This window comes from Hylobates moloch, unplaced genomic scaffold, assembly GCF_009828535.3.
Source record: "Hylobates moloch isolate HMO894 unplaced genomic scaffold, HMol_V3 SCAFFOLD_4, whole genome shotgun sequence".
Classification (NCBI taxonomy): Eukaryota; Metazoa; Chordata; class Mammalia; order Primates; family Hylobatidae; genus Hylobates; species Hylobates moloch.
In genome coordinates, this window is record NW_026652279.1 from 82120170 (window position 1) to 82137241 (window position 17072).

General features: G+C 37.6%; 1 protein-coding gene across 1 annotated transcript in view; it reads right to left on the reverse strand.

Annotated features, from left to right (window-relative positions):
- Nucleotides 1-17072, reverse strand: part of FREM2 (FRAS1 related extracellular matrix 2) — a 190847-nt gene that overhangs the window by 16191 nt on the left and 157584 nt on the right. The window contains exons 6-14 of the mRNA XM_032151198.2: nucleotides 16429-16638; nucleotides 14861-15058; nucleotides 13988-14152; nucleotides 13228-13410; nucleotides 8845-8975; nucleotides 7070-7228; nucleotides 5501-5804; nucleotides 3554-3685; nucleotides 534-865 (exon numbers count right to left, since the gene is read on the reverse strand). Coding sequence (XP_032007089.1) covers nucleotides 534-865; nucleotides 3554-3685; nucleotides 5501-5804; nucleotides 7070-7228; nucleotides 8845-8975; nucleotides 13228-13410; nucleotides 13988-14152; nucleotides 14861-15058; nucleotides 16429-16638 — 1814 coding nt within the window. The remainder of the gene's footprint in view (nucleotides 1-533; nucleotides 866-3553; nucleotides 3686-5500; nucleotides 5805-7069; nucleotides 7229-8844; nucleotides 8976-13227; nucleotides 13411-13987; nucleotides 14153-14860; nucleotides 15059-16428; nucleotides 16639-17072) is intronic.

The following is a 17072-nucleotide window of genomic DNA, read 5'->3' on the forward strand; positions in this document are numbered from 1 at the left end:
CAAAAAGTGAGGAATAGGAGAAAAACAGAAAAGGAAGGAGAGTAAAACAGGAGGCTAGAAGAAGAGAAAGTTTTGTAAAAGGTAAGGGAAGAAGAAAGTTAGAAAAGAGGGATAAAAATTAGACTGACTCCCAGGATTGTAAAACCTCACTTTAGGTGGCTCATGATACAACATCACAGGCATCTACACATAAACACAAAAAAAGATAGTGTATACTTTGAAGAGAAGTCAGTATTTGGATTTTTATAATATCAGAGTAGATTTTGAGCTTAAGGCAATAATTATACAGAATCCTTTTGACATAGATATAATGTTTCTAACCCATTGTCAAAAACTACATATATTCTGGCCCATTGTTAAGAAATAGACATGGATTTTCACACCATCCATGCCAGTTGTCTGGTCCCTTGTTGTCAATAATTACCTACAACACCGAGATGGAAAACTGGAGTTGGGACTTAGTACAAATCTGTGTGACAAAACAAACCAATTGGTTTATCCAGTGACCAAACTCAGATGTTATAAATCTGTACCTGTCCATCCGTTCCAATGGTGCCACCACAGTCAGCAAGGAGTTCTGACATGTCATAGTAGCTAACGAACTCCCATAAACAGGCCTCTAGGTTCAGGTTCCGATAGAAGCGTAAGGTATTGGGACCTCTGATAGGCAAGCTATACTGGTAAGGATATGTCTCTCCAATTATTTCCGGATTTGTGGTAGCATCAGTCAAGAAACCATAGTGAGTCTTCACTTCAGTATAATCCAGGAGGTTGGAGCACTTGTGGTTTCCAACTCTTGTACCATCAGGGCTGAGGGTGAGCTCAAAGTTGGAAAGCTCTCTAGTGGAGATCACAGGGAGCATGCCTATGATAAATCGAAATCATTGTTAACATTCTTTCAAGTAGCCAAGAATTTTGAACCTTTATCTCTTAAGAAAACAAGTGTCATAAGATACTGTACAGCAGTGATGATCAAAGTGGTGTCCAGGCCCGGTGACGTGGCTCATGCCTGTAATCCCAGCACTTTGGAAGGTCTAGGGGGGTGGATCATCTGAGGTCAGGAGTTTAAGACCAGCCTGGCCAACATGATAAAACCCCGTCTCTACCAAAGTTACAATAGCCGGGCATGGTGGCAGGTGCCTGTAATCCCAGCTACTTGGGAGGCCGAGGCAGGAGAATTGCTTGAACTGGAAGGCGGAGGCTGCAGTGAGCCGAGATCATGCCACTGAACTCCAGCCTGGACAACATGAGTGAAACGCCATCTCAAAAAAAAAAACCCTACAAAAAACAAAAAAATAAAAAAGTGGTATACTAAGAATCCTAGGGTTCCCCAGGAAAATTTCAAGAGATCCATGACTTAAATGCTATTTTCATAATGATACTAAGGTATTATTTGACTTTGCCACCCATATTCTCTCACAAATGCGGTTTTTCAGAGACTACAAGATATGATACATTGCAACAGATTGAACGCAGAAGCAGAGAATCCAGTTATCTTCTATTAAGTCAGACATTAATGATACCTTCAAGAATATAACAGTGCCACTCATCATTTTTTTTGTTTTATAACATAGTATTTTTTAAAGGATGTATTTCATGTTAATATGTAATGTATTTCTTTTTGTAATTTTTAAATAAGTGAATAAATAACAATTCCTCAGTTTTAATTTAAAATCCAATAAATATTTATAGATATCACCCACATAAACAAAATCTCTTTGAGATCTTCAATAATTTCTAAGACGTCCTGGATCATAAAAGTTGAAAACTGACCATGAGTGGTGGCTCACGTCTGTAATCCCAGCACTTTGAGAGGCCGTGGCGGGCGGATCACTTGAGGTCAGGAGTTTGAGACCAGCCTGACCAACATGGCGAAACCCCGTCTCTACTAAAAATACAAAAATTACCCAGGCATGGTGGTGGGCGCCTGCACTCCCAGCTACTTGAGAGGCTGAGGCAGGAGAATCACTTGAATCTGGGAGTGGAGGTTGCAATGAGCTGAAATCGCACTATGCACTGTAGCCTGGGTAACAAGAGTGAGACTCTGTCTCAAAAAAAATTTAAAAAAAAGGTTCAAAACTACCACCATTATATAGTACAGCCTAAGGACTGAAAATTTATTCCATAAAGGGTCAAATAATAGATATTTTAGCATTGTGGTCCCTGAGGTCTCTGTTGACTGTTCAATGCTGCCATCAGAGTGAAAGCCACTACTATGTGAAGGAATAAACAGAACTGTGTGCAATAAAACTTTATTATGGGCAATGGATTTGAACTCCATACCATCTTTATGTTTCAAAAGTAGACTTCTTTTTCTTTTTCCCCAAACACTTAAAAATATAAAACCTATTCCTAGCTTGCAGATCATATAAAAACAGGCAGCAGACTGTATTTGGCCACAGGACATAGTGTGTTGAGCCCTGGTGTAAGCAATACAGCAAAAGACTATGAACCAGTTCTTCTCTTTGAGCCTTTCCCACCTCTTCCTCTCAGATTCACTCGGAGCAAAACTCCGGCCCCACAGAAGAAGTGGTCAGCCTCAACTACACTTCTGGCAGAGCTGTGACTATTGAGCATTGAATACTGCATTCAGAAAATGCAAAGCCAAGCCCTAGGAGTGGCAGAAGAGACCACTCTTTCTTTTAGGAAATAACTCTTATAGGTCTGTGTTTCTCTGATGTGTCCCTTCTCAGCCCTTTGCAGCTCAAGTCACACCTCCACATGGACCTAGAGACCGGGTGGTTCAGGGACCAGCATTATGTTATAAAGGAAGGAATGCAGATTCCTGACCACCTGCCCTTCCAATCCCCCGAAAAATCTCAGGTTGTAATAGGCAGACATAGCAGATGTTCTTGTTCTGGGGGAGTAGATTCTACCTTGCAGCTCGTAATCATATTTCCTCTCCCTTAGCTACATAAAATATAACTAACATACCAAGTAATAAAATTAACAATTTGCTACAAGGATAAAGTGAATTGAGTGGAAAATAACTTGAAAATGCCTTCCGCACATGGTAAAATATTCATAAAGTATGATAAAGTTATTGATGCACACATTCTGGTCACAGGTACCTAGCCAGAGAAAATAAACACAATATTTAATACCTGTTAGTTTCATTTTTAATTTTATTTAAATATCTAGGAAATGTCTTATAGTGACATGATAAATATTGAGAGAGACATAAAACTCCCGCTATAAAATTGCAACACATGTTGAAGGTAGGCACTAAGATATCAAATACTTTACTGTAACTTCAAGCTTACGATTGAAGATGCATTGGTACTCTTTCATAAAAGCTAGACTAGGTACCAAAGCTTTGTTTTATCGTGTCTGGATATGTATTACATCTATCTAATTTTAAAGAATGCTTACATTGCCATAGTTATAAAAACAGGGTAGAACAAAGCTAAAACAGTTGAAAGAAGCAGAAGGACTTAAAGCTCAAGTTGCAAATTGAATATTTAAGCTTGGTTATCTAGAAGATGAAGGAAAATACACCAGGTAATGAGGAGTCCAAAACAATTCCACGGATTTGCTTACCCAAGTCACCTACCATCTATGTGTGGCATTGTGACAGTGAGCTTGATGAGGTTTGTGTAGTCTGGGTCCTCAGGGCCTGTGTAGCGCAATTTAGCTGAGAATGGCTCTGCTCCAACAACCCCAGGTACACGGGGCTGACAAAGACCTTGAAAAAAAAAAACATATTTATGCGAAAAGAAGGTAATCAATAATACCTAAAGAATGTTTTAAAAAATAGGAGCTATTATTTTTCTGTGTACTTTCAACTTCTCTGCGGAGTAGGGCATGGCTAAGAGTGTACATCATGTCATAAGGAATTAGAAGGCCACAGGGTGAGAAGTAATCCCAGCACACAGTTTAGTGGTCACTTGACAATTTATGGATTGTTCAAACTTTGAGAAAAAATTTGTTACCATTCAATGTAACTTAATGTGTGCTGGTTATTCTAAGTCATGGCCATATTCACAAAACCATTCAAATATGAAGTACGAACAGATACAGTAAAAGTGATTGAAAGTCAATAGGATAAAAGTAAGTGTAGTTAAACCAAGTAAATGTTATTTTTACTCTAGAATAATATACTTATCATTAGTTATGTTTACATTACTTATAAGTGAATAAAACTAAAACTGTGCTCATTTTAGGAACAAAAACTAAAGTCTCCTTAAAAATCAGAGAGCAAAATATGTACAGTAGAGTTTTCTCTATATATGTGATTTTTTATAGTATGTGTATTATACATTATAATCCATTTTATATTCATCTCTTTCTGTCTCATATCTCCCAGTGACCTTCAAGAATTTGAACATGAAACTCTTTCTCCAGTATTTCCTTTAGGAAAAGAGTGGGGTTTCTATTTGAACATCATGAAAGGAACCAAGATGCTGAATTATAATTTCAGGAGAACTTGGAAAGATACAATTGCTTATCTATTTGTATAAAACAGAGAAAATAGACAAATATGTACTAGAATAGCAATAAAATCAGAGTCAGGCCCCAGCATAGAGGCTGTCTGATTTATTAAAAGAGAGAATCATTTTAAGGCATTATTTAAATATTTGATCCTGAATATATAGTAGTCACAGGTGGGACATATGACCTCTATGCAGCAAATTTACTTTTGAATGCAGTGTGCAGATGGATGATTTAGAAATAGAATCATATATATACAACCGTTTTTAAGAAAAATCTCATTAAAAATTATTCTGCAGAGTGAAGGATTTATTTAAATAAATTTCCTGTCTTTCCAATGTTGTCCCCAGCCACGTCCTATTCTGCATCCCCAATGTGTCTTTGCTTCAGGCTTAAATACAGTCTCTCTTGTAATACCAAGGCGTTAATTTGCACGTACCCCTCTATCTGGTCTGCCCTTCCCCTCCTGTCCCCAGCAAAATCCTACTCACCCAACAACCAGCTGAGCACCTTGCATGGCATGAGCTCTGTTCAGAGCTGAGCCTTGCATACCATTTTGCCTTGTCTCCTGGCTTTTCCTCCTCTCCCTCTCAGAAGCTTCCCCATTTCTCTGCTTGCCGTTCCCAGAATATCCCACATTCTTTCTTGCTTTTATGAGTTGTTGCTCATGCTTGTTTTCCTCTACTCTTCAGATTCAGCTCCAGTCTCCCCTTTTGATGAGCCTTTCCTGACCCACTCAGGGTAAAACTAATCACTTCTACCTGTGCATTCCTGTGCCCTGTCTAGACTAAAATGTGTCTGCATCTTCAACTGGACCAAGAATTCCTCAAAAGCAGGGATCCTGTCTTCTTTATTTTATTGCCAGCACAAAGCATTGTGTCTGGCATATGATAGATACTTAAAGGTAGAATGAATAAATATTTTGTTTTCTAATACATAATTTTGTATTAACTACTTACAAAATATATGGAATATGTGGGACATTGGAAGTATTAATAACCAGAAAGTAGACATTTGTAATATTGCACAGTATTCCAGTGATCTTCAGGGGAAAATGGCAATGACTGACCTTCTTCTCTACTGATGGTTACAATAGGGCTCATGAGCTCCAGGCCTTCATCCCCATTGGTGTTCACAGCACGAGCTGCGCACTGTACCCGGGAGCCAGGCTGAAAGTATATGGAGTCCAGTGTGACCATCTTGGATGATGTAAAAAAGGTGTCGAAGTCCACTTCTCTCATAGGGCTGGTCACACCATCAGGGCCCGCAGGTGTACTAATCAGCCACCGGTACCGGGTCAAAGTGTCATTGATGTTCTCACTTGAACAGATAGAGCCTGTTTTATCATAGTCTGAATATTTGGGGTTGCAAGCCTATGGAAAATGAATGACTGTGTTAGGAACAGAGTGTAGAACAGGTGGAACGCATTCTTCTCCCGTTTTCTGCCATCGAGTTTTCACTGCTGCTTTCCCCAATTTCCACATGCTGTTCATACAGCTTCTGAATTTTGATTCCCAGGCAAGATAACATTTATAAACATAATTTGCATTTCAAACAGCTTATTGGATGTTTCTATTTCTAACTTAATACGTGTAAAATTGTTATTTATACCATAATCTCTTGAATCATCAGGTTTGCCAATTATCCTTATTCTCTCTTTTTTCCTCCCTCCCTTCCTGTCTCTCATCTTATCCCCCTTATCCAGTGAGTCATGAACTCGGCTGATTCTTCTTTTGCAATATTGCTTAAGTTGATGCCTTCCTTTCCATTTACAGCAGCACTTCTCTGTCTAATTCAGCTTCTTTTCTTCCAGTCCACTGACACACGACTGCCCTGTTAACCTGCCAGCTTAACCCCTCTGATCATTCTTCTGTGTGAGAACTCTTTGCTACCCAACAAATGAAGTCCAAATTTCTTAATATGACATTTAAAACTCCCTATACTTTGACACCAAATTATCTCTGCCTTGTTGACTCAATAAACATGTATTGTGTACCTTTTTATATATAAGTGATTATAGAAGTGCTGTTATGATATAAACATAAGTAAGTCATAATTTTAGCTCACAAGGAGCTTATAACTTAGAGTCAAGAAAAGGCAAATTTTAAAAGTAGTGATAATTTGCTATTTCTTATGCTATTTTTTTCTAGCTGTAGCTCAAGTTGCAGTCCCTTCTTCCTAGAATGACCTTCCCTTGTCAGACTTGCATCCTAAACAGTCAAAATTCCACCTGACCATCCCAAACCTCCCCTCATATATGGAGCTGCAACTCTGACTTCTAATTTGTATCATTTTCATGATAGTGGTTATATCTTGCCTTATATTAGAGTTACCAATTCCTATATTCTTTTCTTCATCTCTAAATATCTTGAATGCAGACTTCATATCTTATTTACTTTTCTGTTGGTGACAGACTGAGAACACACTATGTACACATCAGTTAATGAACCTTTGTTGGGTGAAGAAAGAAAGCTGGGAGCTTTATTTGATTAGTGTTATATTTGCAAAGTTCAAGGCTTAAACCATGTAGTATTTTTCTACTTTAATTTCTTCATAACAAAGCCAATGCTATATTGATTATAATTATTTGAAATAATTATCTTAAAATTTTCCTCAATTTTGTGAATCTCCTACTCACTGTGATACAGATGACAGGATAGCCAGACACGGGTTCAGCACTCTCCTTAGCTTTGGAAGTGTCGTCATACATCAACAGGGATACAATTTGAGGGACAGAAGGAAAAGTGACATCTGCCATGCTGCTCATTTCTTCTATGTACACAATGGCTTTTGTCACCTAGAAGGAAAAGATAATTATCACTGATTAGTGAAATATTAAACTTTTGATGCTTCTACGATTCAGGACAATACTCATGATCCCTGGCAAACCCATGGCCTCGTTATGATGCAGATTGTCATACTCAGAGCCCCTGGAGAACAACAGGCCCTAAGTGGCCTGCAGCACATGACCTTGGCACCTTGTTCACATCTTATGGTTCCAGGGAGGGCAGCTGAGCCCAGGGCAGTCAATCCAAAGGTTGGCCAGTGGCCCGTGAGGTGTTTGGGCTCTAATTTATTTATTTTTTCTCCAGTTGTGATGACAGTAGCTAAATGTGTCTTGGGGTTGTGAAGGGAAATTTTATGAAGGAGTCAATTCTTTGACAGTGGGAGTAAAGCTGGAGGACATTCTGAAGGAAGGAATATCACAGAGGTCATGGGATAGTGTGAGCCTGGATGAAGCAGATGCCAGGTAATAAGAAACTCTTTGAAGCAGCCAAGGGCAGAAGGCACCGCCTGAAACCCAGGCAGGGGAGAATTTGAGTTCCAGACAGAAGCGGAATCTATGAACACCTGCTGCTGGGCAAGGTGACAAGAACACCTTGCTGTGAATTTGCACTGGCTCCCTAATAACCTTCCAATATCTGACTACATAGCATAGTTTCCTGAACTATCTTTACATGCATATTTTTAAAAGAAGCTTTCATCACTGGAAGTAGTTTGAGTGACTATTCTTTTCACCCAAAAGAATTTCATATGCTACTCCATAAAAATAATAATAAAAGGTTCATCTTATGTGATGAAGACACAAAACTATATTTGATAAAGATTGCCCGTACTTGAATTTTAAATAGCTTGATAAAAAGCAAGGCACTGTAGTAGAAAAACCATCAGGCAGTAAAGATTACAGAATGATAAAAATATTTAGGGAAAAAAGTTTCCCAGCTTGAACTCATATTAAAGTGAAACAGATAAAAAAAGTAACAGTAAATTTACGTAAAGACATAAATATTAATACATTCCAAAAAGACATGTAGTTTTAAATATTATTTCCGATGTAAAGGTCAACATTCCATGGAATTATGTTCATTTTGAGGAAAATCTGGTTAATGAGACAATATAAATTAAATAAGTATGGACAACAAGATTTAGGACTGCAACATTTTGATCATGAGGCTGTGGACATCAAATTCTGATAAAGTCAGGAGAAACAGACCTTGATTTGGAGGGTTAGCAAACTGCTCTGTGGGTTTGAATATGTTTTATGAGTTGTGGCACTGAATTAATAGTTCCCTCTTTACTCTGAGATGCTGCTTTCCCTCTGATGGTTAATCCCAAGGTCAATCAATCATTACTGACTGACATGGGGAAGGGAAGTGCACTGGTTTGGGGCTCAGTGGCTTCAGTCCTTGAGTTTCCACAAACATGATTTTTCAAAGAAAAAGACAGGCATTTCTTGACTATGATCTAATCAGAACCAAATACATTTATGTGGTAAAAAGAGATTATGCATATCTCTTTCATGTAAGGCTTCTACAAAGTCTCCTCATTTTATTGTACATTATGTGATTGCTTTTATGTATTTTCTCTGACAAACTGCTAGCCATGAATTTACATACACATTACATTACTTACCTGCGTCTCTGCTATCATATTTTCATCAGGTTTTAGGTGAACAGTGAAGGCCTCTCTCATCTCTCTCACCCCGTCAGAGACAACTTCGATTTCAACCACGTGCTGGGTTTCCCCTTCCTTAAACTCAATTTCTACAAATGCAAAATCACAGATTTAATCATTTGCATATGAATATGAGAAGTTTTCTATCAAGCTTGCTTTTTTTTTTTTTTTTTACTGTGGCCTACAATGAAAAATACATTTTACACTGTGGTCCAGTATATTTGGGTGTGTGTGTAAAATGAAATCAAATGTTTAACAAACATCACTAACTCTTACTCTGTGCACTTTACTTTAATATTTTCTTTTTTCCCAAGACTTTTTTTTTTAAATTTTTTTATTTCCCTAGGGTTTTGGAGGAACAGGAGGTGTTTGGTTGCATGAGTAAATTCTTGAGTGGTGATTTCTGAGATTTTGTTTCACCCATCACCCAAGCAGTATACGCTGTACCCAATTTGTAGTCTTACAACCCTCACCTCCCTCCCACCCTTTCCCTGGAGTCCCAAAAGTTCATTGTATCATTGTTAGGCCTTTGCATCCTCATAGCTTAGCTCCCACTTATGAGTGAGAATATACAATGTTTGGTTTTCCATTCCTGAGTTATTTCACTTAGAATAATGGTCTCCAGTTCCATCCAGGGTGCTGGGAAGGCCGATTTCATCTGAAGGAAAATTTTAATAATAAGACATTGGTTTGTTGGCCCACAGTTTGAAAAGATGCTGAATTACGGAAGGGACAATCGGTAGTTCTAATATTGGGACATAATCCGAAAAATTAACCTCTTATTCCCCAGAATTTTTAAACCAGTAAGACTCAAGACAAATGAATATGATCATAGGTATAATAGAGTGTGAATGGGATTTACGTTATGTATATATGTAGATGAGCTGGATAAATAATTGTTGAGTTTTTTATACAATAACAAATTATATTTCAAAAACACTTCTTTGTGTTTTTCAGGGAAACGTAGACAAGTTATTTTAGATAAATGCTAGTGACTTTTTTCCTTTCACCCTGCCCTTTCTTACTAAAAAAGAATTGCTTCTTTGTCATGAAAGTTAAATCTAGAATCCTAAAAAAAAAATCAGAATTCTTTTCTTAACCACTCATTTCAAAATTACTAAAACACATGAAAATTATCAGATTTTACTGAACTCATAATTAAGCAGCTGATCATACTGTAAACCGTGGATAAACTATTTTGTTGGTTTTACTATACCTCTTAAGATACTGTTTCAAAAGGGAAAATATAAAGCCTATAAAGCATAGTTATCCCAATTAGAAGAGTCAACAGACGCCAGTTTCTGATGTAGCTGCAGTTCAATTATTATAATTCTAAATTACAAATCCTTTAGAGTCTGGAAGAAGAAAATGAATTGCCAGTGCATTTTCCTTTTTCTGCTTCAATTTTTAAATTATCAGGTACGAGGAGCAATTTTCTTCTCTTTATCTTTAAAGATTTTTTTCTTTTTCTTTTTAAAATTAGTTCTCTGTCTCTAGATACAGCAATTATTCCTATTAGCCTTCACATATTATATGAGCCCATCAGTCTCAGATTTCTTATACCCTGAGAGAACTTACAGTTCTTGTTCCAGAGAAGAAAATAGCTAACCATTTGTTTGATTTGACCTGCATGATGTGACATTAAAAAATTGGTTTCTAACACTTAAATATCCGGGAATTGCATAGGAAAATAGAGATTTTCGAGTTTTTTGGCACCTTCCCGCATGGCAGAAGACTGTGAACACTAGGCTGTGATAATACAGGCTTTTCTTGGCAAGGAATGGGCTTGCTGGCTTAATGACATTACAGTCACTCAGTTTTCTCTCATATTTCCCTTGCTTTACTCGTTTTCATTACTTGTCTTAGACATGTAAACATTCAAGGTTTTGTAATGCCTTGAGTTATACAAACCAAATTTCTTAGAATTTAAAAAATTAAATATTTATTTTAAATATCTGTTACTGTTTTCTGATAGTATACTTGCTGCATGGTGGTCAGGTTTTCTCATTCACATTTATCTTTTTCTGTCACTTTAGGCTATTTTAGCATGCAAAAAATTTCAACTTTTTTTCTATATTTATTTTTTTCTGTTTTTTTGTGCAAAGAACTCACTTCAGTTTGAACCTTAAAAGGAGAAATTAGAAATCGTTTCAGAAAAATATTCCTTAAATTTTTAATATAAACATTATAAAACATATATTGACATTTATTGGATAAAAGAGACCAACAGGTTTATTTAATGTTTTAACCTTTTTCTGACTTTATTTTTCAGTTTACTACATAGCTATAATTTTGTTTCCGTTTAGCAAAAGGAATAATTTTACTTCCAAGAAAAACATTTTTTGTTAAAAGTCATGTTATCGATATTTAAAAGATTGTTCTTTCATGTAAAATCTGCTCATTATAGAAAGACATTTTATATTTTATAATTCAGTAGCTAATCAGTTTTGTTTTCCCTTCTCTGGGATTACATGTGATTTATTTCAAATATATATTATGTTTTACATAGAGAATAATGTGGGGATGACTTTGAAGCTCTAGTGTAATTCATCAAATTATAACCATTATATGGAAAGAATATACAAGCTCCTTTGTAGAAGACCCATTTTTTATATTGTCTCACTAACTTTATTACTGATTCAGTGATACCTATCAGTTGTTTTCTCAGCTTTGTTTGTAAACTAGATAAAGATGAATTCCTAAAGTGCTAAGATGATCAAGAACTAATGACTCTTGATAGTGAGAGGTAGGAAAGTAGAAAACACAGTGAATAATTAGACTCCAAATAATTCATAAATGTAATTTTGGACATAAAGTTACTTTTATTTTGTAAGCAAATAATTCAGAGAGAGAGCAAGTGAGAGAGAAGAACTGATTAGTTTTTTTTTTTTTTTTTTTAGACGGAGTTTTGTGCTTGTCTCTCAGGCTAGAGTGCAATGGCGGATCTCGGCCTCTGCCTCCCGGGTTCAAGCCATTCTCCTGCCTCAGGCTCCCAAGTAGCTGGGATTACAGGCATGCACCACCATGCCTGGCTAATTTTAGTATTTTTAGTAGAGATGGGGTTTTGCCATGTTGGTCAGGCTGGTCTCAAACTCCTGACATCAGGTGATCCACCCACCTCGGCCTCCCAAAGTGCTGGGATTACAGGTGTGAGCCAATGCGCCCGGCCAGAACTGACTTGTTTTAATTACTGATAAAAGTAAATGGCAGGCCGAGTTTGGTGGTTCATGCCTTTAATCCAAGCACTTTGGGAGGACAAGGTGGGCAGATCACTTGAGACTAGGAGTTTGAGGCCAGCCTGGCCAACATGGTAAAACCCCGTCTCTACCAAAAATACAAAAAATTGGCTGGCCTGGTGGTGCACGCCTGTAGTCCTAGCTTCTTGGGAGGCTGAGGTGGGAGGATTGCTTGAACCTAAGACACAGAGATTGCAGTGAGCTGTGATTACGCCACTGCATGCTAGCCTGGCCAACAGAGTGAGACTCTGTCTCCAAAACAAAAAAAAGATGGTGACATGGCCCAACATTTGCAAAAGGAGAGGGATGAAAGACATCTCTAAGTGGCTCCTAAATCCTAGAGAATGTATTGTCTCTGTGGTTAATATTTCACTATACGTTTACTGTCCTTTGTTAACACAAAATTTTTTGGTTTAGATTTAGATTGCCAGTGTTCTCTAAACTAAAATAGATTATTATCACAGTTATCATGCATATTGCAATGACATAGAAAAAGATAGGAAATTATTATTTAATCTGGTAACTACAATGAAGGTAAAACCAGTAGAAAGCCAATTCAAAACAGAAGGTTATTTAGCACATTTACTCAAAATTTCCCTAAGTCCTAACACATATACCCTGTAAGTCAAAAAGAAAAAATCTTGGAACTAAATCCCATTGTGTTTGTTTTACTAAACGAGAGGAATTTAAAAGAGTATGTCTATATTTTAATTGAAACAGCTCAGAAACAGAAAGTCAAATACTGCTTGTTCTCACTTATAAGTGGTAGCTATATAATGTGTACACGTGGACATAGAGCGTGGAATGATAAACACTGAAGGCTTGGGAGGGTGGGGGAGTGGCAGGGGGTGGATATTGACAAATTACTTAATGGGTACAAGGTACATTATTCGGGGGATGGATATACTAAAAGACTAGACTTCACTACTACATAATACAACCATGTAACAAAATTACACTTGTACCCCTTAAAATTATACCCCCTAAAAAAGAGTGTCCTATTTTGATTTCAATTGGATGTTTCCCTTCTTTTCCTTAAGGGCACTGGCACTGGCACACAGAGTTGGCACGATCCATCAGGAGTCAGGCTCTGGGAGCCCCATACCTTCTGACACAGGGTGGTAGTCTTCTCCAGAGGTGGCCGAGCCATCCTTGGTGTGGACTCGCACAATGGAAACCTTTGAAGTGTCTCCTTGGCGAATCACTGGAATTCTTATAACCACCGACTTTCCAGGTTCTTTGGGTTCAGTGACACTAAATTTGGTTTCTCCAAATTTAATAACAGTCTCTAAAATTGTGGGAAACAAAGACAAATGAAATTGTTAGTAAGGGGAGTGCTTTTCCTCCATTTCTAATGTCTGTTTCCATGTGGGAGGGGATAAATGACTATTACACTCCTGGCTTCTCTCTGTCCCCTCACTCAAAATTAGTGATGTGTGTGGAAGGAAAAGCTGGCATGTGTTGTCCAGCTCCTTCCAGGGATCTAACCAGCCCCCAGAGAGCATGTGCCGCCAGCTCTCTATATGTGCCATAAATTACACCTGAGCAGGCCACTGAAGGTGGGTGGGGAGGGAGGAAACTGTTGGTCGCCCTGTACCCAAGGGTGTGTATAGAGTAGAGGGCCAGTATGGATGTTTGAGAATTAGTGTTTGGATATAAGCCATATTCTCCAGCGTCAACTTTATCAGTTTTAATGGTTTATTTTGTTCCCCATTTGTTTGTCTTTTTGCTATTTCTCAATTGCTTAAGAACCCTAGTCATAAAGCAGAGGAGGTGGAGGCATTTTTCTGAGTCACTTAAAACCTTGACTTGGGTGGATTTTAGTTTCTAATTTACAGTTGAACAAACAAAAAAAGATTTCTTACTGTCAGCATCATCTCGGATCCTTATGAGAGCTTCGTTTTGTTCACCAACTGCAGCCCCAAAGGGAGAGTTGCTTTGTGGAGTGCCGAGTACCAGGCGGAGCTCCTCTGCCTCCTCATAGAGCACATCGTCCACCAGCTCAAGAATGCAGGGCTTTTCAGTCTCACCTGGAACAACAATGTCAGCAGGTCAGTCACATCCCATAGGAATATATCTACAACTAGAATGTGAGCACCATAAGGGCAAGTTTGTTGATTTTCCCTGCTATATCAGTGCAATAAATAGTGTTTGGCATGCAATAAGCCTTCAGTAGATATTTGCTCAATCAGTGAATAAATATTTAAGTATATGCAAAGACCAGCCCTTATTTGTATGGGGAATTTCTTTGATTTCTGTCTTTAAGCTCTGCCACTCATCTTAGAAAACAAGGGGAAAAGCACAAATGCCTATTTTATTTCTGAATTTTTAGTATTACATTCAGAAAGCAAGATTAGTAGCCTTGCACTGGTTGATCACTGTTAATCTGACCTCAACACTAGTTTCTAGTATTATTAACTTTTGACTTACTAAACAAATCATTGAGCCAAGTTTAATTCCTAGCATTGTAAAATTTGTACATTTGATATGCTTTTGTCCACTGAATAAGTTTTGAATAAACCATATATCACATCACTGGAAATCAATAAGTTAATGCAGATACCAAAAGGGCATTCATTCAACCTGTTAAAAATCGATTTCACTTTCCTCATTTAGTGCACATAAAACCATGCCATACGCCTGTTGACATCGAGGAACTTGTATTTCCCTGATACATATTTCTGAGTAAAAATTCGGCTTCCTCAAATTTCATGAAAAAATTTCAAGCTCAAGCTTACCAGGGAGGAATGTGATAATGGAGATATCAGTGTTTGGGCGTTCTTCAAAGTCCATCATCACCTGTGCAGACCCCTGCCGGGTGTAGCATCTCACTGAAGATCTGTACTGGACATCCCCACTCCTATGGATCATTGTAATTATCTGCCCATCACTTTCGCTGCCAGTATATATTCGTTCTTTGAATTGCATCTTAGGCACTGCAAAAAACAAAGGATTAAACAGAAATTTCCTTGTGGAAAATGGCATTTCAGAAGATGTGACTTAGTGGAAAGAATAATGGAAAGTAAGTGAGAAGAACTGGATTCTGTCTCCATTCAGTCACTTGCCAATGTTTTGACCTTGAGCAAATCACTTAAGAGTTTTGATTTCCTTACCTTTGACATTTTGCTCTGCCTGTTTGGTAAAGTAAGGGTATGCAATGAAATGCTAAAAAGTAGATAAAACCACAAACCTTAAGGTATTTGTGTCTATATGTTTCTTAGTCATGAGGCTTTCAGAATTTCCTGACATGAAGAACACTAAATATTGTGCACATAATTACAAGCATAGTTTACTCAGATCATGTGGGTAAGTTGACTGTGTGTGTGGTGTGTGTGATTTTTAGGTGAAACCTATGCTAGGTTAATTATGTATAGGGCTCACTGACAATAGGTGAGACTCCTCCAAGCACTGTTGAAATCATCATGATTGAAGAGTGTTCAGAATCCCCTTGTGATGACGTGTCAGAGAGCTCTGCCATGTGTCCAGCAAAGGGTTGTCCCAGAACAGCATTTTTGGCACATTATTAGAGAAATTTTATGAGTGTCTAGGGAAAGGAGATGACAGACAGTGTCTTGTGCTGTGAAGTGGAGAAAGATTATTGACACTCAGGAGTCTGTGCAGTTCTATGTGTTTCCACCCAACTGTGGTGAGGGGAATTCTTGAGGCACAATCAAGATACTGATGACATCACATTTTTTTCTCTTTAAGATTTGAGAGAAAGAATAAAAGTTTTATTCTGAGACTGTCTAATTCTATCAAAATCATCAGGAGGAGAAAGGTGTGGTCAGCTAGGGTATTTGTATGAGTTGGACTGTGTTCCCCTCAAATTCATATGTTGAAATCCCAACCCCCAATACCTGAGGATGTGACCTTATTGGTAGGCTGGGTCTTGACAGAAGTAATTAAGTTACAATGAGGTCTTTAGGGTAGGCTCTAATCCAATGTGACAGGTGTCCTCATAAAAAGGGGAAAATTAGACAGAGACACATACAAGGAACATCATGTGAAGAGACATAGGTACGACACGGCCATCTTCAAGCCAAGGAGAGAGGCCTGGAACCTCCTTCCCTGACAGCCCTCAGAAGGAAGCGAGCCTGCCAACACCTTAATTTTGGACTTCCAGCCAACAACTATGAGATAATAAATTTCTGTTATTTAAGCCACCCCGACAGTGGTACTTTGTTATGCAAACAAACGAATATATATATATATATATATAGTTTATCATCTTGCTTATCATATATGTATAAACCTTAGCTTATGATTTCACTTATCATTGTAAATTATAAAATTAATAAATACTCACAATCGGAGACAGAGTCATTTATGGACACTGTGGCTTTGCTGGGCTCGCCAAGGGCTGCGTTCATAGGCATACGAAGCACCAGTTCAAATTTCTCAATTCCCTCCAGCACTGGTTGTCCAAGGTCATCCAGAATGACAACACGAACAGGTTGCATGCTGACACCAGGTGCAAAATCTAAATTACGGCTGATGCCCACATAGTCTGTTCCAGCTATGACAATAACAAAAAAATATTCAGCTGGGGACTAATTAAATTTCAAAAAATTATAAGACATAAATTATGTAATTGTGTTTATAATTCTTCTTTTAAAAAATAGAGACCAGCATAACCCTACAGAAAAGTACATTTAATAAAATGCAAAAGATTAGTATCTAGATAACTACTGTGGTGATAGATCAAAGACCAGCTGCTGAACTTTATCCATGTTTCATGGTTAGACTTTGGATTTGTTATTTTAGCTTTCTGTGTTATAGTTCCTCTAACTTTAGTTTGAAAATTCTCTAATAAAGGTAATAAAAGCAGGCTTAGAAAAATCAGCATATCAATCAAATATATGATCCTCATAAATTACATATGAAAGAGACATTTAAAATTTTGTTAACATTAATGAAGTATTTATGTATCTTTGCTGGAGCTGCTGTAGA